The 26934-nt window shown below is 37.7% G+C and overlaps 1 protein-coding gene across 5 annotated transcripts; it reads left to right on the top strand.

Moving 5' to 3' along the window:
* LOC129887059 (protein LNK2) lies at positions 1-26904 on the top strand. Of its 5 annotated transcripts, none has more exons than XM_055962012.1 (9): positions 1-433; positions 12970-13330; positions 13467-13596; positions 15004-15310; positions 18540-18768; positions 18898-19211; positions 19297-19442; positions 26148-26519; positions 26619-26904. In XM_055962012.1, exons 1-8 carry the CDS (start codon positions 410-412, stop codon positions 26494-26496), a joined length of 1860 nt encoding a protein of 619 aa, XP_055817987.1. In that variant the 5' UTR covers positions 1-409; the 3' UTR covers positions 26497-26519; positions 26619-26904. The 5 variants fall into 5 exon arrangements, with proteins under 5 accessions (XP_055817987.1, XP_055817985.1, XP_055817984.1 ...); XM_055962010.1 differs by having other exon boundaries at positions 18889-19211; XM_055962009.1 differs by having other exon boundaries at positions 18630-19211.
* The last annotated feature ends 30 nt before the right edge of the window (positions 26905-26934 follow it).

Below are 26934 nucleotides of genomic sequence, written 5' to 3'. Positions count from 1 at the left end.
GAAATTCAACATTAGATCCGAAATTCATCAGCCACAACCTTAGATACGCCTGTTAACACGTGTAGAAAGTAGCATCCATACAAATTAACCCACTCGCCTCAAGTAGTCTAGGGTCCCACGCGCGCCTTCACTCGAAAAACACAACCACAAACTTTCCCCCCACACAACATCACTCTCTCGTCTTGTACCCCCCTAAAGCCAAAGTGAATCCCCGGCATAGGTCTTTTTGTGAATATATAGATTTCCTCTGTGAATCTCCGGCGAAATTCCTGTTGAATATCAATTTTCAGTGGCTAGTTTTTTTTTGTTTGGTTGAAATGTATAAACTGATCCAGTGAAGAAAAATCGGCCATGTTTGGGCTAAATTTGAAGTGCTTCGGAGTAGATAGACATTGTCGGTTTTACTGATATGTTTAATTGGAACGACGAAGAGGTGCGTTAAGTTTCCTTCCTTGAAATGAACTTATATTTGGTTTTAGGAGAAGAAAATACTGAATGTAGTTCTCTGTATTCTTTTTGGCTCATAAATTTTTATATTTCTCTTTTGCTCTAAGCTATTACCAGTAGGCTTGCATTGGATCCTTATTCAGCTATTTATTTGATCACAACCAAGTTTTTTTTTTCTAATTTGGATATCAATGTCCCGGAGTTTCTTTCTTTTCAACTTTTGTAATTCTCTTGTAATTCTGTTGCATATGTGTATTTTCGATTGAGAATGCCTAGTAAGCTGTTTTTAGCTGTTCAACATCTATTCCCTTAGGTGAAATCATAGCTTTAAAAAGAGCTTGTTTGATGTAACTGGACTAACCCAGTCAGTGAGATTTCTTGGAAAACTAAGTTAGTTTGAGTGGAAAATATAAGGATGGAATGACCTGTTTTTGAGCCGGCAATCAAAGTTTAGTCACTGTTTCAAATGTATTTGGAAAGTAGTCACTTTTAAGGCGGAGATAATAATTGGACAAATAAAATACCGAACACCTCTAGCTCATGGTGCAGAGTTTTAAATCTCATGTGTGCATTGGCCATCCTGTGAAAGAACTAGGTGCTCTTATCACCTTGCTTTAGCCATAAAATTCTTGATTTTTCTTTCTCAAAAATAAAAAGAAGAAAAATCTTGATTTTTGCCTCCTTGGTAATTCTTCATATTTTTGTAATTTCCTCAGATTTCATTGCTATGTTGTCTTTGTGTATCAATTCATCATCAGTGAGGTTTTTTTTGTTCCTGCAAAACATGAAGAGTTTTTTCTTTTTTCTTTTTTACAATTGGTAAGTAGTATTCTTCAACATTAAGGAAATGTTGGCCACCATTAAAAAGGATACAACCATGACCCAAACAAAATTTACAAGCTTCCTATCAGTTCTGTACAAGCTTCCTATCAGTTCTGACTTGATTTACGTCATCTATACATAATTGTTTACACAAAAAAAGTAAAGATACTAAACAATTACATTTGACTTTGTGAATGGAAGTGGATTTATCTTCAAAACATCTACCCTTTCCTTTCTCTCCAAACTGACCACCAAATATATGAAGGAGTCAGTTTCCACCATCTTTTTTGAGTCTTGCTGCCTCCTCCACCCCCCTCTCTAATCCAGCAGTTTAGAAGATCAGAAGTATCTTACGTGGACTAGCTTAGTAGCGTTGCCCGGAAATGTTTAGGAAGAGTTCCCATAGTTGAGAGGTGTACTTTGCAATGTAAGAATAGATGATTGTTTGTTTCTTCTGTCAAGTTACATAAAGTACGCCTGGAACTAGTGGCATTCCTTTTTTCCGCAACACTTCTTGAGTGTGACATGCTCTCTTAATAACTAGCCAAGTGTAGCATTTCACCTTGGTAGTATCAATCCTTTCCATATGCTATTCTAGTTATATTGTCTACACATGTCTATTCCTGCACCTTCTCCAGTAGGCACTGTTAACTGTGTAAACACCCTCATTGGTGTGGATCCTGGTAACTCTATCAGGAACATTTGTAGAAATATTAACTCCATCCAGCATTTCCAGTAGGGATGCTACTCTGTCTTCCTCCCAATCATTCAAAAACCTCCTGAAGGAGAGATCCCGCCTTTGTGCTGTCCAACAATCACTGATTTTGGCTTCTGGGTTGTTGCTTATAGTGTATAACTCTGGAAATACTTCACCCAGAGAGATTTGACTGATCCAAACTTCTTTCCAGAATTTGACTTTGATGCCATTCTCCACCTTTAAAGTCAGTTCTTCTTCCATTGAGTCCCACCTAGCTTTGATGGACCTCCACACTCCCCAACCATATGCATGGATTAAGCTCACAATATTTTTCCACTATCACTTCCTTCCAGAGGGTTCTCTCCTTGCTGATATATCTCCACAACCATTACATTAGGAGACTTTCATTTTGCACTTTCAAGTTTCTAATGTGCAGACCTCCCCTTGATTTGTTAAGCATCGCTATATTCCAATTCACTAGATAGTAGCCCTTTTCCTCTTTGCCTCTTTTCAAAGGAATTTTCTTATGAGTTTATACAATTTTTAAACCACCTTTGAGGGAATAGGGAATAGAGACATTACATAGGTGGGAACTGAATCCAGTATTGAATTTTATAAGTATGACTCGACCTCCCAAGGAGAGGTATTGAGCTTTCCATCTTGCTAACTTCTTTTCTGTCTTTTCAATGATCTCATCCCAAATTTCCAAAGCTTTGTGTCTACTACCTAGTGGCATTCCCAAATAAGTGGTAGGTAGTCCCTCTACTCTACACCGTCCCTCTACTTTACACCCCAGTATACTTGCCAAAATCTGAATTTGAGAAATTTCTTGATGGAGATTAAACTACTTTTTGCCCTTAGGCCTGCTACAACTTAAAAAGAATTGGAATCAGTCTGATGTGTCTCGATTGTTCAATCTCAGGGTCACAGAAGATTAAGGTATCATTTGCATACAAGAGCTGATTAATTTCTTTTCCTTCCAATTCTTGTCTCCTATTTGGAAGCCCCTTAACCATCTGTTTTGTGTGGCTAGCCTCATCAAGCTGTGAAACCCTTCCATTGCTAATATAAACAGAAAGGGGGGAGGATCCCCTTGTCTCAATCCTCATTCAGCATTAAAGAAACCCACTGGCTCTCCATTGACAAGTACAGAGAACCAATGAACATAGAAATGAACTCTGAGGAAATGATTCAAACAGAGAGAGGATCCCCTTGTCTCAATCAAGAGTTGTTAATTGATTCAGAAACTCTGTTTTCCTCGCCAAATTGCCATAATTGGTAGCATTCCACTCGGTTAATTTAGCTTTCAAAAGTTTCAGCTTGTTGCTAAAATAATGTCCGGATGACCCTTGAGTAGACTTGTTAGGATCTTTATAAGTTTTATTTTCTCTGTTTTATCTTTTATTTTTTGGAAGGTCTACGGTATTGAAATACAACATTACCAGTTTCAAAAACAAAAAAGTTGGGTCATTTTTTTCATGGACAACAAAATTTTATTCCGCCTCGGGGGCAAATCTTACAACATCACAAAATCTAAATCCAAATCAAGGATTTGGTATGACTGGATCGAAATTTAATGTTGCGATGGATGAAGAGGGCAGGGAAGTGATGCTTGCCACCCAACCTACCCCCAAGATAGAAGGCTTTAAATATCTTGGATCCATCATTCAGAGTAGTGGGAACATCGATGATGATGTCACGCACCGCATTGGGGCAACATGGTTGAAATGGAGGCTAGCCTCTGGAGTCCTGTGTGATAAGAAAGTACCACCTAAACTTAAAGGTAAGTTCTACAGAATGGTGGTTAGACCATCGTTGTTATATGGAGTGGAGTGCTGGCCAGTAAAGAACTCTCATGTTCAGAAGATGCATGTTGCGGAGATGAGAATGCTGAGATGGATGTGTGGACACACTAGGAGTGATAAGATCAAGAATGAGGTTATTCGGGAGAAGATAGGAGTGACATCTGTGGTCGACAAGATGAGAGAAACGAGACTGAGATGGCTAGGAGTGATAAGATCAAGAATGAGGTTATTCGGGAGAAGATAGGAGTGGCATCTGTGGTCGACAAGATGAGAGAAGCGAGACTGAGATGGTTTAGACATGTGTAGAGGAGGGGTGTCGACGCCCCAGTTAGGAGGTGCGAGGGGTAGGGGTAGACCAAAAAAGTATTGGAGAGAGGTGATTAGACAAGATATGACACTACTCCATATCACCGAGGACATGACCTTAGATAGAAAAGAGTGGAGGTCGCAGATTAGGGTAGAAGGCTAGTAGGGATAGAATGATGTCTTGCCATGTGTCGGTTTAGGGTTGTCGTAAGTCTAGGCATGTCTTTATAGTTGTGTTGCTATTGCCTTTGATTATCGTAGTACTTTGCTATAGTTATTGTTCTTGTCTTGTAAATTTTGCATTGCATTTTTTTTTCATTATGCTATATATATTGTTTTTCTCTCATACTTGGAATTGTGACTTTTGAGCCGAGGGTCTTTCGAAAACAGCCTCTCTACCTCCATGAGGTAGTGGTAAGGTCTGCGTACATCCTATCCTCCTCAGACCCCACTTGTGGGATTTCACTGGGTATGTTGTTGTTGTTGTATGACTGGATCGAAAGTGCAAGACACCATATGAGCAGACTGATTGCAAGTGAGCCAGTCTTGGATATGCAAAAGGCCCAAGAAGCATCAGAGAATAGGGGAAAGACCTTCAACAACAACAACAACAACAACATACCCAGTGAAATTCCACAATTGGGGTCTGGCGAGGGTAAGATGTACGCTGACCTTACCCCTACCTCATGGAGATAGAGAGGTTGTTTTCGAAAGACCCTTGGCTTAAAAGTCACAGTCCCAAGTAAGAGAGAAAAACAATATATATATATATATAGCATAATGGATAGGGGAAAGACCTTCAAGTCTTGGAATTGGTAAGATAACACAACCAACATTTTCTTAACACAAAAGTTTAATTAATATGGAAGATTCGTCTCAATGATTACTGCTAAAGGAAATGACAGAGCAGTAATTATCTTGCCAGAAAACACATTCAATGAGGTATGGGATATTCTAGTTGCAAAATAAAAAAATTCATGAATAGATATCATAGGAGAATTTCAGAGGCTCTATATAGATGGGAAGAAGCAGGGTCACAAGCAAAAACATAAGTAATTGGAGAATTGTCCCTGCCACTATATGGTGGACAATATGGAAAGAGAGCAACCTTAGAGTTTTTGAGAATAGGGAGAGTAGTATGCAACAAGTCAAACTGAATTGCATTTTGAATCTGTGTTTTTGGTGTAATCAGATGTACTCTAATGATACTGTCTCTATCATTGATGTCTTAGACTCATTATAGGGATAGGTTAGTTTTATTAGAGTTTCCTTAAGTAAATATGGTTTTCAGTACAAAGGTTGTACTGTTTTATAGAAATAGAAACAATTACCATTTTCCAAAAAAAAAGATATCATACAATATTAATTACAAACAAACAGCCTAAACTCCTCAACCAAACCAGAGGGGAGAAGAGCTACAAAGAGATGCTTTTCAAGAACATAGAGGAAAATGGCCTACTAGACAGATCCTTGGTGGGGAGTTTCACAGTAGATGAAGACTACAACTCGTAACGACATCAGGAGATAGGCTCAACAAACTTGTAATGGAGCCTAGGGAGTTCAAGTACACGACATGGATGAATCCCAATTCCTCTTCGAATTCCATTTGAGAACAACGACATAATTGTTTTAATATTGAACTGAGGCAAAACAGACATCTGATGCTACAATGGTGGTCACCGACCGTCGGAACCCTACCTAGTAGTTCAAACCTTGATGGGTTTGGATTTGAGTGGTGGGTCTTCCTCTAATCTTTGGTCCAACTCCACCTTTAGGGACATCGGGGAGAGATGTGGTGGATGGCTGGAAACAGATAGGATCCGTGTGAAGGAACCACGAGAGAAGATTTTGTTAACCATTGATGTCGGAGATGGAGATCTGATCTTCTCACTCCCAATCTATTCGGAGCTACCAACGACCTATCAAAAACTGACGACCCACCGAAAACTGGAAAAAAGAGAGAACAGCTCGGAGGAAGAGAGAGAACGACGACCCTCTTGAGGTGAGGTACAACCTACTTTGCCTGCAGAGTATGTTGGATGTGGTCCTTCCATGAAAAATGGTCATGCTCTGAATACACCAAGTCAATAATTACCTTTATGCTAGAAAAGGAAAGGGGGACAACTGACACACCCTCAAGTGACACATTCAGAAGAGAGGGTCCACCTCTTTTTGTAAAGCAAACTTTTGGGCATCTGAAGGAGGGGAATTTTTTGGGCTCTATAGGTGGGACAAAAATTAAACCCTTTGGCCCAAAAAATCTTTTTCCTCAAGAGCCTTTTGTATCTCAAAATTTCTAGGATGTAACATCAAAAAATCTGCACAAGGGAGAGATTGACACTTGCATGGAACTGGAGGGTACAATCCTACGCAATAAAAAGGATTGAAAAGCATAATTCCGACAATAGAACTGGAAAATTCTCATGACAACTCAATGCCTCTGATTGCAAGTGATGAGGCAGACAACACAAGGTAGATTTTGGACATAATTGCTGAAATGTGATGAACCCACTCCAATCCAATCTGACTCAAGTAAATGCAGTAGGGAGGTTGAGGCCAGCTCAACGGAATGGGTGCAAAACAACATCATCAAGCCTAGCAAAGAATTTTGGAGTTCTGTTTAATGGTTGTCACATAGAAACAGAAGCTCTATTTTTGAAATTAGACCAAAGAAAGGGATAAGAAAAGACAACTATAACAACTGAGCCAAACAACACCATTCAACAAGTCTCAAAAGAAGTCAGGTAGCTAATTTATGAAATGATATATAAAGATGGGGACCCAAGAAGTGAATCAAGAAGCATAGGGAGGACCACAACCACAATGCAATCATGAAGTTGAAAATCTTAACATGAAATGTAAGGGGGTTGAACAATGAGGATAAAAAGAGACAAATAAAATCCTTAGTTCATCAGTGGGGAGTAGACATCTATGTGTTCGTAGAACCTAAATTATGGAGGATAGTGGAAAAATATTTTCAGCAACTTTGGGGAACAAATGGGTTGTGGAGAGGGGGGGGGGGGGTTATGGATGGACTCCATTAGTAGAAGTGGTGGAATCATTGTACTATGGGACAAGAGGAAATGCAAAGGAGAGCTCATCGATAGTGGCAATCAAATGTTCATTTGTAAACTATCTGGGATCAGACAAGACTTGACTTGGTATCTTACTGCTTCATATGCAGAGTTTGACAGAAAAGAAAGAGAAGAATTGTGGTGGGAATTATCAGCTATTAGAGGAATATGTGAAGGATCTTGGGTGATCTGTGGGGACTATAATGGATCCAGATCTCCCTCTGAAAGGACAAACTATAACAGAATAACTAGAGCCATGGCTGATTTCAACCAATGCATGAGTGATCTTGAGTTACTGGATCCTCCTCTTTCTGGAGGAAGTTATACATGGAGGAGAGGTCAAAAGCACAGTTGTGCCACAAGAATAGCTAGATTCCTGTTCTCTTCCCAATGGGATGAGATTTTCTCCTAAATCAGCCAAAGTGTCCTCCCACAACTTGGCTTGGACCATAACCCTATCCTATTATCCTGTGGTGATTGGAAACATAGGAAATCATATTTCAAATTTTAAAATTGGTGGCTTAAGAAGGAAAGATTCATAGACAAGGTGAAAGAATGGTGGAGTATCTTCAATGCCACTGGCAGACCTTATCTTCAATTGGCTTCTAAGCTTAGTCAATTGAAAGTCAAGCTCAAAGAATGGAGCAAAGCCAATAAGAACAACTAGAATGAAAGGAAAGATCAGATTCTATCACAAGTCGGATATCTGGAATTTCATTCAAGATCTCAGATAGATGATGAACAATTGTAGAAAATTCAGCCTGCTATGGAGTTTGAAGAGGAGTCCAGAAACAAATTGGGTCATACTCGTGATGTGTGCTACTCTCTACATGGTAAACCAAAGAATGCTCATGTTGCTCAAACTGAATCCACTAGTAATCCAACCAATCAATTGTTCTCTTTGACTGAGGTAGAATACAACGACTTTCTTTAGTATCAGGTGAGTAAGCAGACATCTTCATCAATAGCTTCTGTTGCCCAAGTTGGTAATCCTATTGCTTGTATCTCATAGTCCACCATACTTGGCCCTTGGGTCATGGACTCAGGCGCTTCTGACCACATTTCTGGTAACAAATCTTTATTGTCTAATATTACTTACAGCCTCTGGCAGAAATGCAAGGTAAGGCTGCGTACAATAGACCCTTGTGGTCGGGCCCTTCTCCGGACCCTGCGCATAGCGGGAGCTTAAATGCATCGGGCTGCCCTTTTTTTTTATTACTTACTCTCAGTCCCTTTCCACTGTTACATTAGCTAATGGTTCTCCAACCATGGCAGCGGAGTCGGTCAAGCTAATCCCTTACCTTCCTTGACTCTAAATAATATTCTTTTTGTCCCTGGTTGCCCTTTTAGTCTCATGTCAATAAGTCGTTTGGCTAAGGCTTTAAATTGTTTTTTCTCATTTTTTAGTGACTTCTTTGTTATACATGACATCAGTACGGGAATGATGATTGGCGAAGGGCATGAGTCAGATGGACTTTATTATCTCAATTCTCACAGATCCACTACAATATTTTTAGTCTCAGATTCTCCAGATTTAATCCACAGACGATTGGGACACCATAGTTTATCCAAACTTCAAAAGATGGTACCTAGCTCGTCCAAATTATCCAAGTTAGATTGTGAGTCATGTTAATTGGGGAAGCACGTCCGAGCTACTTTTCCACAACCCTAATAATCGTGCAGAGTCTGTTTTTCATTTAGTTCATTCTGATATTTGGGGTCCAAGTAGAGTTAGTTCTACATTGGGTTTTAAGTATTTTGTTACTTTCATTGATGATTACTCAAGGTGCACTTGGATGTTCTTAATGAAAAATTGTTCTGAATTATTTTCCATATTTCAAACTTTTTGTGTTAAAATAAAAAATCAGTTTGGTGTTTCTAGTCGCACTTTCCGTAGTGATAATGCACGTGAATATTTATCATCCTAATTTAATCAATTTATGTCTACCCATGGAATTCTTCATCAGACATCTTGTCCTTACACTGCACAAAAAAAGTTGATTGTAGAGAGCAAAAATAGACATATTGCTGAGACTGCATGCACTTTTCTCATACAAGCAAATGTTCCTTTGCATTTTTTGGGGGGACGTAGTGCTCAACTCTTGTTATTTGATTAACCGTATGCCTTCCTCTACTATTCAAAATCAGGTACCGCACTCTGTTTTGTTTCCCTAGTCAACCTTATTCTCTCTTCCACCATGCATCTTTGGGAGCACATGCTTTGCTCATATACTCACTCCAGAAAAGACAAATTTGCTCCCCGAGCTCTTAAATGTGTCTTTCTCGGTTGTCCAAGGGTAGGGAAGGGATATCGATACTTCTCACCTTGCCTCCTGCGATCTTTAATCCCTGTCTCTTCAAGAATATCAAGTGCATACCTCCTTTGTGAAATGGCAATTCCTGATTTGGATTGAGCAGCCTCAAGGCCCAAGAAGTACCTCGATTGACCAAGATCCTTAGTCTGAAAGTGTTGGAAAAGATGATGTTTCAATTTTGTAATTCCCTCATCATCATTGTCTGTGATAACTATGTCATCAATATACACTACCAAATACATACACAAACCTGGAGTAGAGTGACAATAGAACACATAATGATCAGCTGCACTTCACATTGCATCGAATCCAGTATTTCATGAGAGGACCAAACACATAGAGACTGATTGTCATGTTGTCAGAGAAAAGATACTCTCAGGAGACACTTTCACAACATTCGTGCGGTCAAGTGATCAAGTTCCTACCGATCCCAAAACAAGTTATATATGTAACAAGCTTGGTACATATAATATGTATGCACCAGCTTGAGGGGTAGTGTTAGAATCCTAGGAATATTCTATAGCATATGTTTAACTTCTAGATTTACTCCTATTTTAATTAGGTATTGATTACCTTTCCTTTTTAGGACATGTATACTTAGCTGTTTAAACCCCAATAGCTTGTGGGAATAATCAAGTTGAGTTCTCTCTCAAACTTTTGTCTTCTCATACTACCATTGAGTTCTGGAAAATTGATCTTTGGTTTGAGAGTTCTCTGATTGGTTGAAGAATCAGGATCGTCAACAATCAGAGTGGAAAGGAGAGGAGGAGCTGAGGAATAAACGGGGTCTCTAAACAAAGGAGGGTTTGAGAAAAGTGGTGCTGGTGGAAAAGTAAATTCCCTGCCTACCTCTAACACAGAAGGAGTAAAAGGGGGCTGAGAACCTATCATATGTGACTTTCCGTTCGATGGTTGGCCAATCTCCGTTCGATGTTGAGTACCCAGAGTGCCTCCAGGTGTTGCATGTGGAGTCAAATCGGTTGGGGTTGCCGTCGGAGAGCGACAAATTGACTGTACTCCCATAGTCAAAACTCAAAATAATAAGCTCCAATTTCTTGTCCGTCTCACAAATCTCACCGAGTTGAGCTTGAAATTGTGTCTGCTGCAGCTCAACATTTTAAAAACGCTTGCTCACACCATCAACGAACACTGATAACTTCACACAGCTCGGACGTCATCCTGTTTGGTCTGAATTTCAGAGGATGAAGCCATTAAAGGCAGCGTAGAGGTACCAGGAGGCTCTGATACCATTGTAACAAGAGGTTACTCCTGTTACTATGTGTAAAGAAGAAGAAACAGAGAGAAGAAAGGAAGAGATAGAATTTGTTAATTTTCTGGTATATTCCTTCCAAATGCAATTACAAAGCTAAATAGTACTCCTTACAATCCGCCGACAATGCTACAGCTGTCCAACTCATAACAGAAATTAGGACGAGAATGCAATTATAGAAAACTAATCTTAAGGGACTAAACTGTAAAGACTGAAATAAACTACTTAAATACTTAAGGGACTAAAATAGAATAAAAAAGACCTCTATTTTTAACAGTCACAACAGCTTCTGTGACACTATATAGCTGTTACAAAAACCCGAGAACTGCTCCTGTTATCTCCTGCTCACAATATGGCTCTATCTAAACTCTTACATTGCAGTGTAGGAATAAGTGTTCATTGTTTCACCCTACTGTTCACACGGAGACATCTTGAACAAATCTGAAGACCTCTTCTTTGTAGCTTATCTTGAGTTAGGCAAGCTTTTCTAATCACCAACCAGACAAAGAATGACACCTTCATAGGGATATTTGCTTTCCAGACTTGTTTCCAAGGCTAATTCTCCTTTACTAGGCCTCTTTGATTCACCTGCCAATACACTGACTTTTCTAAGAAGGCCCCTTTACTGTTTAGTTTCCACTTGAGTCTGTCTGTAGAATCACCGCCACCACCAAAAGTTCCCAATATCTGAAGCAGTGTGACGAAACTCTCTACTTCCCAGTCATTAAGAGCTCTTCTAAAGATTAGATTCCATCCCTATTGACTCCACATTTGGTTGATCATGTCATGTTGATGGAGACTTATAGAAGCTCAATCCAGTGATCAGCCCAAAATTCAGTTTTTCTTTCATCTCCCACAATAATCTCCACATTTTTCCAGTAGTCTTGCCATTGGTTTCTGATAGTTTTCCACACACTGCTACCATGGGGACTATTAACTTCATTTGTGGTCCCCTGGTTCAGCATCCCATATTTTTGGGATATGAAATTCCTCCAAAGTGCACTATCCTCATTATTGAACCTCCAATGCCATTTTTGTAGCAGACTTCTATTATGCAGGTGCCAAGTTCTTTATGCCCAAACCGCCATGTTTCTTGCTCAAGGTTATAGCTTTCCATTTAACTAAATTACTGCTTTTCTTCTCTTTGTTGCCTTGCCAAAGAAAGTCTCTTATAAATCTGTCAATTCTCTTTTTGACCCCTATGGGTATTGCTGTGGCACACGTTCTTTTGTATTTTGGGAATAACTTGGGTAATGCCTAGTTCTACTTTGGCACTGCTGAACAATTGGTGGAATATTGGGAAAAGAGGTGGGGAGGAGGACTGGTGGAAGATATCCCTGCTTGCATTTGGTGGACAGTGTGGAAAGAAAGGAATGGTAGACATTTTGAAGGCACTAGCAGTTCTATCGAGAAAATTAGGATGACTTTTCTTAGCTTGTTCTTTTTTTGGTGTAAACAGAATATGTGTGTGTGTGGGGGGGGGGGGGAGTAGGAGAGTTAGTATATTGAATTGGCAATGTATAACTGTATAGGGTTCTGGGCAGGGGTTTAAGCACCCTTTCGATGCTTGTAAAGTTTCCAACTTAGCACCTTTTTCTGGGGTGGCTAAGTTTTTATTGAATAGAATTGTTGTCTCAAAAAATAAATAATCTAAACACTTACATTTGTTTCATCAAAATCAATTACAACACACTGGACTGTGCGCTTTCTATCTAGCGCTTTCCTGTTCCACCATTAGTTGCGTTATAATATATGATATCAGCCCTTGGTAGAAACCCTTTCATTTCAGTCCAATATCAGAAAACAAGCACTCACTTTGCTTCATGTATGCGGCGAATTTTGCCAAGTTTAGATCCACCATTGCTGACTTGCTTTTCTGTTTTGATAGTATGCCTTTTCCAGATTCTAAGATTTGATGGGATAATAAAATTGTTCTCTATGTGAACTATAATCACATTAGTGTCACCGTTGCGTTGCCTTGATGATTAATCTATTATTTGCTTCACATCACTGATTGAAACTTGAAAGGACAAGTAGAAGGTGAGATCACGAAAATGACGTATTGCTGAGTACTGTAGTGTTTTTCCTCTCCTCTTCTGCATCACTCACCTACATATATAAGTGTGTCTGCTATTATTCATTTCTCTATGACTTTAGGAGCTGTAAATTTTACTTTCGAGTTATTATACTTGCATTTACTTCTGACGTATTTTCTTCTTGAGACTTGAATTAGCTAACGGATATAATATGGGCGGAGACTGGTGAGAGCGAGGACCACATAGTGCCACATCCTGATGGAAGTGAAGGAAAAGCTCCAGTTTATGGAGATAACATTAAGAACAAATGGGATGTGGAAGCTTCTAACATCAAGCCTACTGATCAGAAGAAACCTGCAACTAAAATGGATCTGTGTAATATTAAACTAGATGGCAGTTCCAAACATGACACTGATGGAGCTACTATCACAGCTGGATGCAGGATGGAATTGGGCGCTGATCTGTCATTGACCAATGCTACAAAGAGGAATCAAGATTCCTTGGGTGCTGAAGAATCTAATAATCTGACAGAAGTTCCAAAACATGAATGTCTTAGAGGTGCTAATGCTAATGTTTCCTGCCTTTTGCATGAAATAAATAATCTGCAGTCATAGTTAAAAAATGGACTTCTTTTTAATTAAAAAAAAGAAACAAAAGCTACAAGTTGGATTCAATTGTTTAGCTTTGTGATCAGATGAGAGAAATCGGTTTGGTGATGATACTCGAGCTTTTCACCATCAGAATGAGGAACTGGAGCAAGGTGATTTTATTGATTATGGATGGGCTAACATTGGAAGTTTCGATGACCTTGATAAGATATTTAGGTAATGTAGACATCAGTTTTCTCTCTCTGTTCTTTCTGACTTGTGTATTGCTTGAAATCTATAGGCTTGTATGTGAGTTCACACTTTGAAGCATAGTTGTTTTGGCATTCCGTCATTTCCTTTGATCAATCTATTTGAGAGTACTATAATTGTAAATGCACTCTACTAGTCTAATAGCTTCCGTATTAGTTTTTGTGTCTCCTTCATTTCCATATTTCCTCTTTCAAACTGATTTAAAATTCTTTACTTGAGTTGGGGATCTATCAGAAACAACCTCTCTATCTCCATGAAACGGTAAGGTCTGTGTACACTCTACCCTCCCCAGACCCCACTTGTGGGATTACATGTGGTATGTTGTTGTTGTCTCTCTTAGGAATGAGCGCAATGAAGGCTGCACTAATTCTCTTTTTAAACTACCTCAACTCCTAAATGATGCCATTTTCTCCATAATTTCTCTCTTCACCACATCCCATTGTTGTCGGAACAGAAAAACTAATGTGAAGCATCCAATTCTGAGGCTTTCTCCCCCCCAAGCCTCTTCATAGTTTCCTTCATCATGCTCTAATTTCTCTCTCTCCTCACGTATTTGACTTAACCTTGTCTCGCCCAGGATAGGTTTCCATTTCTCCTTTTCTTTGTATGATTGGGAACAAACCTATTATTGTCTCATTTTCCCCTTCCTATCTCTTTTATATGATTTTACCCACTTCTATGGTCTCCAAATTGCATTAACTGTACTTTGTGTGTACTAGATAGGAATATATCTCAATTATTGTGTGTTGTGCTGTATACAGTAACAAAGCAAAGTATGCTAGATAGGAATATATCTTAAAATATTGTCTGTTATGTTAGTTTACAGTAATTCCATATATATATATTTTTGATGTAATTTAGGTCATCCCTGATTGTAGTAACGCCATAGTTATAATTCCATATAATGCATTGTGGCTTAGACATGCCCCTAGATAGAACTGATTGAAGAGAAACCAATATATTTAGCAGACACCGAAATAGCTTGCAGAATTCAAAACATAAGCAGAAGAAAGAAACTAAAGAGTAACAAGGACAGTCAGGCCAGTCGACGAGTACAAATCGACTATACAAATGTGTTTGTTTTTATAATCAAAAGTGTTATTTTCAATCTCATTTTTTAACATGCTATATTCTTCCCGAACAATATGACAATTAGCTGATGTGGATATGAACAATATGACAATTGCCGGGGGTCTTTCGGAAACAGCCTCTCTACCTCTACAAGGTAGTGGTAAGGTCTGCGTACACTCTACCCTCCCCAGACCCCACTTGTAGGATTTCATTGGGTATGCTGCTGTTGTTGTTGTTATGTAATTTTGATCATCCCTGATTGTATTCATCTGGCTCAAAATCCTCAAAAGTGACATTTTGCAGCAACAACAACCCACTGTTTGGAGATACAAGCCTTCCTAACACTCTCGATCTATGGTCATCTTGTAAAGATGTTACAAGCAGCCCAGATAAGTCTGTTCCCCTGTCTATTGACTCTCCGAGTTTGGCGCTAGGATCTCCGCGAAGCCCATCCAAAAGATTAAAAGTTAAAGCAGAATACATGCTAGACCAGGAGAAGTCTTCTACTGGTGATGAAGAGAATGTTAATGATATCACATCTAATGTGGATCTGTGCACTGATGCTAGGGACCATGGTGGAGGCAAAAGTATGCTTTTACCGAAGGAAAAGGTAATGATCCTGGATCTTAACTGTCTCATACCAATTGTATTTTTCTTCAGTACGTAAATGATTTTATTCCCTTTTCAAGCTTAGAGTAAGCAAAAAGGATACATATTGTAGCTTGAACAGACAACTTCAGAGATGGGAGAATAGGGTCTACCATTTAGTTCGCCATTAATGGTGGAACTATTACAATCCCTGCTAGATCTTCTAGCAAGGTATCTTTTTAATATTCCCTTCTTAACCAGTGTGAACTCATCCACAATAACTCACTTATTACATAGGGATGATATTTCATTTTCACCCCTTCCACTCCTTGTTGGTTAAGTAATATCAAGAAAAACAAATTAGATACAGAACTGGATTCAGGGAAGAGACATGCATGATAATTTGTTTGTTTTATGGTGCTAATTAATTGATTGATAATTGTTCATAGGAAGTAAAGAAACTTCTACCTAATCCATACCAAAGCCTAACATCACATACAAAACAACAACCACTACTATGCCTCAGTCCCTAACACTACATATACAACAACAAAAACTACTATGCCTCAGTCCCTAACACTACATATAGAACAACAAAAGCTACTATGCCTCAGTCTCTAACACTACATATACAACAACAAAAACTACTATGCCTCAGTCTCTAACATCACATACAAGTGATGATAAATTGTTTCTTCAGAAACTCAAGAGAGAAGAGTCTGTAGGAGACATGTCATTATCACTTGTAATTTAGGTCATCCCCCTCTGCCTCATACCATTAGTATATATGTGTTTATACATGTATGCCTTTCACAGTAGCTAAGCAGCTTGAGGAAGGTCGAGGATAAATTGTAACAGATATGCTTCTTTGACATCCCGTTATCTTTTCTTTCGCGAAATTTTCTCTACAGAGATTGATAGAAAAGGTTTTGAAATTTTACTGATAAAAAAGAGAGGGTCTCAATTTTGTTTGTGTACTTGCAGCTTTTGAGCTACAGTATCCTGTTGCGACAAAATACCTTGCTTAACTGATTTCCACATTCAATTTTTTTTCAGACGTCAAATAGAAGTTTCTCATTTATCGAGTATCCCATTTCCAGTTAAGAGGGTGGAGTTTTTTTTTTAAAAAAAGAATATCCAATTTTCCATAGAATTGGCAAAGCTACTTCATATAGCTGGTGAACTCATCTTTTTAGTTTCTTCAGATTTGTAAATAGCTTTTAGTAAGAGAAGTTATGAAGTAAAGAATAAAGATAAAGAATTTCATAAATAAAATAGCTCCGTGATGCAAACCTTATATTTTTGCAAAAGAGCAATTAAGACATCTAGTGGGAAGGAAAGACTGTAATCTACTTTGTGATAATTATGACCGCATATATTTAAAGACAATACTGTACATAGCCCTCTCTTCACCTGCCGTTTTTCTTTTTTCTTCCTTTGTTTACCAGAAAACTGTAGAAAATTTGGTTCCTCCAATAAATAATTTGGTGTATTATTCTTTGATCTTTTGTTAATTAACACATAACATGTGTCCAACTTTGTAAAATTATAATATAAATGGAAAAGATAATTCATAGGGGACCCAGAGTGTTAAAGAAGTGGTTGTACTTAAACTCATGGCTTTCAGGAATAATGGAAGCTTCCCAATGCAGTTGATTTGCCCTTCCTCTTTTTTCCATTTTCTATTTATGTAGGTAGCATTTTCAAATGGCTCTAGAAACTCTATTTTTTAGGCATAATAAATATATATGCCCTTTAACTTGGCCTCAACTGACATTTATTCCCTCCAACTTTGGGCGTGCACAAATAGACACTTAAACTTGTATAGAGTTGAACAAATAGACACACACATCCTACGTGGCACAATACACGTAGGACGCCAAGTAGGATGCGTGTGTTTACTTGTTCAACTCTATACAAGTTTAAATGTTTACTTGTGCACACCCAAATTTGGAGGGCATAGATGCTAGTTGAGGCCAAGTTATAGGGCATAAATATTTATTATGCCATTTTTTTTATAGATTAAATAATCTTAGTAATAGTTTTTTTTGAGAAACATGGTCAATGAGGATCTATATAATTGACTCCAACTTGTTTGGGATTGAGGCATAATTGTTGTTGTGGAAACTCTCCCATGTACAAGTAGTATATGAAAAAGTAGAGAATCTACAACATAATATGATTTTTTATGAATGATACCCAATCATCTATATATACTGGAACATCGTTGGTGCACCAAAAACAAATCTAGAAATGAGAGGTTATTCCACAAAGTGTACATAGTAATTCTCTATCCCATCAAAAGCACTCCTATTCATTCCTTCCACAGGGCCCACATAAATACTAGTGGCGCAACATCCCAGATTCTTTAACATCTCTTCTTTTTTCTTAATTTACAAGCGGATTTACAGGCTTTTCTTCAACTCTCTTTCCTGAGGTAGTGAGCATTTTGAATTTTAATAGGAAATCAAATTGCTTCTAGTGGTGCATCATGTTCAAATGTTCAGGTGAAATTGTGGACCACCTCCTCCTACATTGTCAAGTCGGTCTTCCTCATGGTGTGTGATTTTGAAATGGTCCGGGATGCAATGGGCGAGGCGGATACGTTGAAGAAGACATCATCCAACTGAGAATTTGAAAGAATGAAGAGAAGTCGAAGGGCTTGGGGGGTTTCCACACTAGCACTCATGTGGATCTTGCGGAAGGAAAGGAATAGGAGAGCTTTTGATGGAATAGAGTAAGACCATGTACATTTAAGGAATAGGCTCTCATTCCTAGTTTCTTTTTAGTGAATTCATGAGGTCCAGACTTCCAGTGTGTATAGAAGATTGGGTGTTGTTCGTTGAGAATCATATTACATTATAGGTTCTCTACATTTTGGGATACAGCTTGTCCATGGGATATTTTTGTATTATTAATAAAATTATTTACCTTGAAAAATTAATAGTTCTGTATACTTTTTCTACAATGAAACAGCGTGCTGCTGATGAATTTTGGACATAACTTAAATCTAAATTGGACATAATTTTAATCATTCACATTGGCTTCACCTTGTAAAAAACTATGAAGTAATTGGGCATAACTCTACTTATGTCAACATGGATTGTCATCCCTCAAGGAAAAGGGAAAGGTAGACGAAGAAGATTACCTCCCTTTGCACTTGCATGTGAAAATAAATTTGTGATTCTATTTGAGCAGGTGTCATATAATTAGTGTTCATTTAATATTTGAACATCAAAGTGTTGCTCTAGTTGTTTTCATGTGTACAGGGAAATAACCAGGAAAAAACATTGCAAGGTCGACTTAAATTAGAACAAGTTGGTGAATTTGCTCAGTTGCAGGAATTATGTGGATCCTTGTCTCCTCACCTGAACAAGTTTGACATGCCATCTGTAATGAATCAACCTTGTCCTGCTTCAGAGCTCAGTCAACAAAATCAGCTTCAAGGACCAGAATGTTTGCAGCACAAACATTTTCCAGGTTCTCTTTTTGCTTCTTCTATCTATGGGGATACAGGTTATTACTGTTCTCCCATGTCTACCTGGTCACAGTTCCATTCTGGACAAGCAAGCCACCAACACGTCCTTTCAAATTGTAAAGCTTCTCCAGGCAATTCAAATCATTTCAACAAGTCTCAAGATGCTTCATCAAAATCTTTGATGATGACTCCTCAAGAAAAAATTGAAAAACTAAGAAGGCGACAGCAATTGAGAGCAATGCTTGCCATTCAGAAACAGCAGCAGCAGTTTAGCTATCAACCTGCAAAGGAAGGAGGATCTGTTGAAGAGAATTTGAGCTGCATCCCTTCTCTGGACCCGAGTTCACCTTTAGAACAGGTTGACTCCAACACAGTTTGTTTGGCAGTTGAAAATTATTCAGCGGAAGACAAGGCACTGTATCTTCTTCAGGATGTTATCTCAAAGGTTTGTCCTCGTATTTCCACCAAATAAGTCTCATGGTATTATTTCTTCACAGAAACTTAATGACCAAATGAATGGTTCCTTTCAGTTGGACCTCAAAATAAGACTTTGTATCAGAGATAGCTTGTTCCGACTGGCTCAAAGTGCTACACAGAGGCAATGTGGCAATGATAGTTGCAGCACCAAGAAGGGAGAAAGAGAAGTCAGCAAGGAAGAAATAAACACCGATAACAGGTTTGTACCTAAGTACTGACACTATATTAAAACTGAAATATGGTTCTTGTTCACTGGAAGCAATCTAGCAGATCTCATTCCAGTAGCTTTCTGTTTTTGAAAAATAAGAGCCTGAATGTAAAAGGCATTCATAATATGACCCGCGTCACAAAAATCTCTATTGAAATCATACATGTTCCAAGCCATGAGATTGTAGTTTTTTTCTTACTGTCAAGCCTTCATGCTTCTTGCATTGGGAAAGGAGTGCATAGATATGTCTGTTAGAGGAGTATCTGTAATAATGGTATGATAAAAGGCAAATCTTCCTTAGATTACAGTAATATCATATACAGCATCACTTTTACTAGAGGATTTTCTTGACTTGTACACCAATAGTGTTAATGCTCAAATTTGTATTGAATTTATTAAAATCTGAGGGGGTGGGGTGGGGTTTGGGGGTAAGAGAAAGAGATCTCACTGTTTTCAAAGGCTCGTTTTAGGTGCACTTAAGCCCCGAATGTAGGTGCAAAATTAGCTGAGGCTTTGCCTTGCTTATCCAGCACATCAGTGCAGGCACCAAGCTGCTTATGTGTGCATCTCATCACCTATCGAATGTTTCTTGAAGAAGGAAGCACGAAACAGTTGTCATAATTTTTTCAATTCTTTTGTCCATATAATTGCTCCTGGCATTTAAAGTTAATGTTCTTGAATTATATCTATTTTTAAATATTTTTTCTACATTTGCCCCTTTCTTAATTAAAGCATGTGCTTCAAATTACGCTCTAGGTTTAAAACCCCTACAGAGCTGAGCTGAGGTGGAAGAAAGGGTACTATAATTTTAATACATAGTAGGGTTCCAGAATGCTAAAAGGTGGAGTATCTCTGTTTTTTTTTCCATAATACTAAGGGAGGTGGATAATTGCAATGTGTTGATCTAACTTGCTTGTATGGCACTCAGCTTATATCTATTTATAACATTTTATTTACAAGAACAACAACTACTCCTTCCATCCCAACTTTTATTAGTACTCTTTCTTGATATGCGGTATAACAGAGTTATATTTGCAAATCAAAAATGTTTGAGTCAGTGAAACAAGTTGTAAATGCAAATAAAAAAGTTGAGTCAACGTGCCACAAAACTCTTTTTTGGAGTAATGGCAAATTGGCAACTAAAGAAATGAATAGTCAGGATATTATTGCCTAAAATCTATAAACTGTAATTCATCTCCAGTAAACTGCATAGTTTACATAAAGTCATTGAGCTGTAACCCATTTCAAGTAAAAAAATATTGTGCTCTGCGCTTGAGTGTAGTGACATACTTGATCTCTTCTTTTCTGGTTATGGTGATCGGTTATCATTGTACGCCTATGCAGATTTCTTAACTTAGACCTTTAGGTAAACTTTTGTACTCTTTCAAGCTTCAAGCGATGTTTCTTCACAACTGCCTTGTGCCATGGTTCCGAGTTCAGTTTATGCCTTACTTCTTGATAGACCAGTTGTTTCTTACTTTTTTTAAGTAACGAAATTCCTCAAATGTAGGTACTGTAAGATGAAGTTGATCTTTGGTCTTCTATTAAAGCAGTACGATCAGCATTGGTGAAATTTTTAGTGTTTCTTCTTGCGTTCTCGTTGAAGTACAAACCTTTGTCTAATGTCCTCTTTAAAATCCTTAAGATTCTATAGAATGTCACTCTATGTTGTTTATTTGGATCATCATACATTTTCTGAAAAATTAAAATGTGACCTAGCAGGGGAAGGATAAATTAGTTTCCCAACCAGCATTTTGATTTCTCCCGTTGTCTTCTCTTTAGACTCTAGATTGGTGGTTGAATACATTAAAGTTCTAGAATGCTTGCAGCCAAGAATTTCTATTTCATTTAAAAGGTCTCGAACAACGGAACAATGCTTCCCTCAAGAGAAATAAATTCCATGTCGTGATCGAACCACTCCATTCCTTGAAAATACTTGACATGAATTATGACACTCAGTAATTGAAATAGAACTGACTGGATTGAATTAGATGTGGTTAGAGCTTTGTCTGTCTTGGATCAACCATCTATATTTATGGTGAGTATTCTGGACTGACTCATCATTGGTTACAGGATCATATTCCTATGTGAATTTTCTCTCCTCATAAGTAGTAGCCTTAATAATAAAACTGCCTCTGTACTATTTTATTTGACACAGTTCATATTCCTGTGTGAATTTGCTCTTCTCATAAGTAGTAGTTTTAAAATAACACTCCCTCTGTCCCATTTTATGTGACGCACTTTCCTTTTTAGTTTGTCCCAAGAAGAATGAAACCTTTCCATATTTAGAAACAATTTAACTTTTTTTAAAACTGGTAAGGGTGAACAATAAGGGTGCAGTGTTGGATATTTTTAATGGGCACAATCACTTGCTCACAACGTGAATTTTATTATTGCAAAGTAAGGACCCGCTTCGGTCTTACAGTTCTTACACAATATTCTTTGCACTCACACTCTAGCAACTCTCTCTTATATCTCACTCACTTGTTGTTTGCTCTCTTGCTTACTTTTTTCTTGCTTGCTTGCTTTCTTTATTACAACTCAAGTGAACCACCATGGAAGAATCTAGTGAATTATACATACTATTTTCTAGAATATTCCTAGCTACTTTGAACTACCCTTTTCAGAAAATTTCTAGACTTGTCTCTTTAGAACACTCATTCAAGAGATCTTACTTCATTTCTGTACAACTCGTGAAGATTCTGGATTCTTTTTTGAATTGTCTTAGGTATTAATTAAGTTGGTGATGAATTCTTAACACTCCCCCTTAGCACCAGTTTAATTTGTTTTTTGTAGTCACTTCTTGCGATTTCCAAGACTTTGAAATCATCCTGATGTCCAGACACTTCGTGAATCTCTCGATCCAAGAAATATTATGTACATAATTCTACATTTAAATTAAAGGTGAATTTAAATTTCTGTGCTGCAGTATTGAATAAAAAATGGAAAAGTATAACATCTATTTGACTTAGTACCAACAAATTAAAGTAGCAAAGATGAAGGAACTATTGATATGACTTCCAATTACCATTGAATGTTATGCAATACAAATGTTTCTTTCATCAAGCAACTTCATAATTTGATAATTGTTGCAAAGATGGGTTATCTGCTTCATCTCTGCTTTGTAGTTGTTGAAATTTGCTTTTAGTTACTGTAGTAAATTTTAGCAAAATAAGTTGTTTAGTTTAAATGAATTTGAATTTTGAATTTTAGTTAGGTGGTTAGAGTTGTTGAGATATTTTAGGTTATTTGAAATTGCAAATTATGCAGATGTATTTCATGTTGGTTATTTAAAGCTCCTCAATGCGTAATAAAATTATTGAAAGATATTTCAATCCATAGAGAGTCATTTTAACCCTCTTTTGCTGCCCCAACTTTTAAAAAAACCAACAGTGGTATCAAGAGCTTTCTTGATCTTACGGGATCTGTGAGTTCTTTCAAAAAACTAGCATACCTTTTTAACCCATCAGGGCTACCCATTTTAACCCGTCTAGGCTACCATTTTCAATCCATGCTTATTTTCAAAGCATAGGGCTATTTTCAACAAATATCGATGTCAAGCAACAGTCTCTCTTTGAATGCCCAAAAAAATTTCACTAACAAAAACTATCAAATTTTGTGAGTGAAAATGCAGTTATATTTTATAATCTATGCCATATGTGTTGTTGTGATGGCTGGAAAATACTTGCAAAAACATTGTGCAAATCCTACAATTGTCCAAATAAAAGCAGTTTTAAAAGAACTTCCAATACACAAGATAGTATCATGGAAGGTGTTTTTGAAGCACAACATCAAAAGAAGAAAAAGAAAGAAAAAGAGAAGGATCAATATCCAAAAATGTGCAGGTTCAAAAATAACCAAGAAAAATTCAGCATCAATTGCTAGAGCAAAATTTGAGGAGGAACCGTTTTTCTAATTGCGGTAACTAAAGTAAAGGGGGAGTGTTGAAATTTGCTTTTAGTTACTGCAGTAATTTTTAGCAAAATAAGTTGTTTAGTTTAAATGAATTTGAATTTTGAATTTTAGTTAGGTTGTTAGAGTTGTTGAGATATTTTAGGTTATTTGAAATTTCAAATTATGCAGATGTATTTCATGTTGGTTATTTAAAGCCCCTCAATGCTGAATAAAATTATTGAAAGACATTTCAATCCAAAGAGAGCCATTTTAACCCTCTTTTGCTGCCCCATCTTTTAGAAAAAACCAACAATTCTACTGTTTGATGCATGATGTGTGAAAGACTGCATTCTTTTTGTTTACAAAGTTCTCTTCCCAGAATTTGTAAATTCATTTGTCAAATTGCCCTTTACCACTAGCACCTGTCTAGATCAGGTTGATTCCTCAGCATCTATCCAAAGTTGTACTTGAACTTATTTGAATAATTTAGCTCAGATCCGTAGTTAGCCAAAGGCTCGTGCATGGACTACTTGATTACTTATAGGAAAAAAGATCCTACCAATCCTTTTTTCAGTCTCATGTTTCCCAGTGTGGTCTTGTTAAATAGAAGTTCTGTATTGAATTCAGTAGAATTATTCATTAACTTCAGTACGTTAATGTATTATCAGTTTCCAAAGAACCCATGCAATGAGGAACTAATCTTCGTGCGAATGGATTTTGAATGTGAATTATAGCTATATCCTAGCAACACTTATTTTTTGAAATGGAAACATTTTTGTATTGAAATTAATAGGGCCTGTGAAGACCAGAGTTACAAGGAATGTAATCTATGTAAAAGCTACACACAAAATTGCTAATAACTATAGAGACTCTAGGAACTGTATGAGAGTCTCTGTGTCACTTATATACTCTTGTTTACACCAAAAATGCAAAAGAAGAATACAATTAAGCTTTATCTTCTACGATATTGTTGCTTTGATCAAATAAGCAAAACATCTTGAATTCCTTTCCTTCCAATAGTCCTCCATATTCAGCCTGGGATTATATAACAACTGTTTTCCTGAGCTTTTGTTCCTCCTTTCCTATTCCAGTTAGATGGCATATCTAGTGTATTCATTGGCATTGTCCAGCTCAAACTTATCATTGCTAGAAATATGTCCCACAGTTGAGATGTCACCTTACAATGCAAAACAAAATGGCTATTTGTTTCTGCATTTCTTCCACATAGATGGCAGATAGAGCAAAGGAGTATTCCCCTCCCTGCAGTCTGTCCTGTGTCAAGCAAGCCCTCTTAACTGCCAACCAAACAAAACATACTACTTTGTATGGTATCTTGGCCTTCCATAATTGCTTCCAGGGTCACTACACATTAAGATTGTTGTTATGGTTCTTCATATGATACTGTCTGGCTGAAAAAGCTCCTGAACAGCCTCTCAACCACCATAGTCTATCTTGCTCTAGTGACTCCATTGAAGGGATTGAGAGTGTTGAGGAATCCTATGATTCTGTCCATTTCTCAATCATTTAGAAGCCTTCTGAAACTGAGGTCCCAACCCTGATTATTCCAAACTTCCCCAATATTACCTCTTTGTTGTTGATTCAGTAAGAAAACATCTGGGTATAGAAACTACCCCAGATGTGGCCCAGATCCTAACCAGTTGTCTCCCCAATCAGAAATTGTGACCATTTCCAACTTTGAACCTAATATTGATACTGAAAATCTGCCATAGATTTCTAATAGTCTTCCGGACACTGACCCTATATGCAATGTTAACTGTTTTGGTCTTCCATGCATTTTCTTCTCCATACTTCTCTTTAATCACCTCCTTCCAGCGTGATTGGTCTTCATTTGAATATCTCCATAGCCACTTCATGAGCAAACTTTTGATTCTGCTTCCTTAGATTCTTTATACCAAGCCCCCCTTGCTGTTTGCTGAGTGTCAGTGTTTTCCATTTGACAAGATGGACACCTCTTTTTTCCTTGTTTCCTTGCTATAAAAAATTGCTTATCAACATATCCATTCTCTTTTTTAACTTAAGAGGGAATAGGGGAAAGAGACATCATGTAGGTAGGTAGAACATCTCGGACACTATTTATGAGATTTAGCCTGCCACCTAAAGAAAGATACTGGCTCTTCCATCTGGTAAGTTTCTTCTCACATTCTTTAAAATCCCATTCCAAATGTGTATGGATCTGCTATTTGCTCCAAGTTCCATGCCAAGATAAGTTGTAGGCAAAGATCCCACTTCTCCTCCTAATATACCCACACATTGTTGGAACTGTTGAGGGTCACTAACTGGAAACAGAGAACTCTTCCTCCAGTTAACATGTCATGTAATCCTGAAACCTCTTCAAAGATGGTCAAAATAATTCTGAGGACCTTCATTTGTTCCACATCTGCATCACATTGCATCATCAGCATACAAAAGATTTGTAATTTCCATGCAATCACCTTGCCTGCTGTTGACCTTGAACTCTTTGAGCCAACTATTTCTCTGTGCTGTAATTTACATGCTATTCAGGCCCTCCATGGTCAGCAGAAAGAGGAAAGGAGAGTGAGGATCTCCCTGCAACTTATTGCTACATGCATTATAGAATTAACCTCAGCTTTGAAATGTGTCCCATACTCTCAATTACTCGTCTTTATATAAGCTTTGAATTTACTTTAAATTATGAGGGTGGATAGCTGTGAGATTGCAGTACTAGTTTCCTTGTTCTTTCATATTCATCTATGGGAACAGAAGTCATATGCAGGGCTTTGTGAGAATATTCATCATTTTTCTGTTTCCCTGAATTGTCAGACCACCCCATGTAGAGACAGAGACGAATCCAATAGACCGCACTGTAGCTCATCTGCTCTTCTATAATTCGTCGGAGTTGCCGTCAAAACTTGCTGAATTTCCCAAGTCATCAATGTTTTCCATGCTCAATTGTGAAAGAGAAGCAATTGGTTCACCGAGCTTTCCAAGCAGACTTTTGCAACAGAATTCTGAAACTAATTCAACCATGGCTCTCCAGAGACCAAAAGCTTCTACCTCTCATAATGAAGTGGATATAATGAGAAGTAGCACCTGCATTGAGACTTCTGAGAATACATCAAACAATGAAGGAGCAGATGGTAGTGTTATTGGGGTTGAAGCCACATCGTGAAACAATCCTATTGTCAGATATAGGTAAGGGTAACTTCTTCCATTTATCTTATGATGTTTATCACACTTGATCCACTGCTAAACAAATTCACTGCTAATAACAATCCTCTCTTTCATTGTCAGCCAACTGGAAACTGAGCAACCATGAGTTACACGATTTGAAATTTTAGGAGTCTCTGTTGTACCCTGGAAGAAGAAACGTCTTTTACGCTGCTGTAGTGCTTTTTTCTCTTACCTTCTGTTAGTAAACTATCTGCAACAGACTTCTGTAGATAAATGATGTCAGCACGTGTATCCTATGCTATTGTTTTTTGTTGTACTGAAGGTTCTAAGATAATGAACGTACATACTTCAACAATTCAACGAAAACTTTCAATATTGTAATTTGATTAGGGTTATGGTTTACGTACACTCTGCCCTCCCCAAATCCCACTTTGTA

This window comes from Solanum dulcamara, chromosome 4 (genome assembly GCF_947179165.1).
Source record: "Solanum dulcamara chromosome 4, daSolDulc1.2, whole genome shotgun sequence".
NCBI classification, from domain to species: Eukaryota; Viridiplantae; Streptophyta; class Magnoliopsida; order Solanales; family Solanaceae; genus Solanum; species Solanum dulcamara.
This window is presented reverse-complemented; position numbering and strand designations above follow the sequence as displayed.

Coding starts and splice junctions, on each gene's coding strand:
- LOC129887059 (XM_055962007.1), top strand. CDS start 410: ATGTTTAATTGGAACGACGAAGAG. Junction 434..12,969: donor TTAATTGGAACGACGAAGAG/GTGCGTTAAGTT, acceptor GACTTGAATTAG/CTAACGGATATAATATGGGC. Junction 13,597..15,003: donor GACCTTGATAAGATATTTAG/GTAATGTAGACA, acceptor GACATTTTGCAG/CAACAACAACCCACTGTTTG.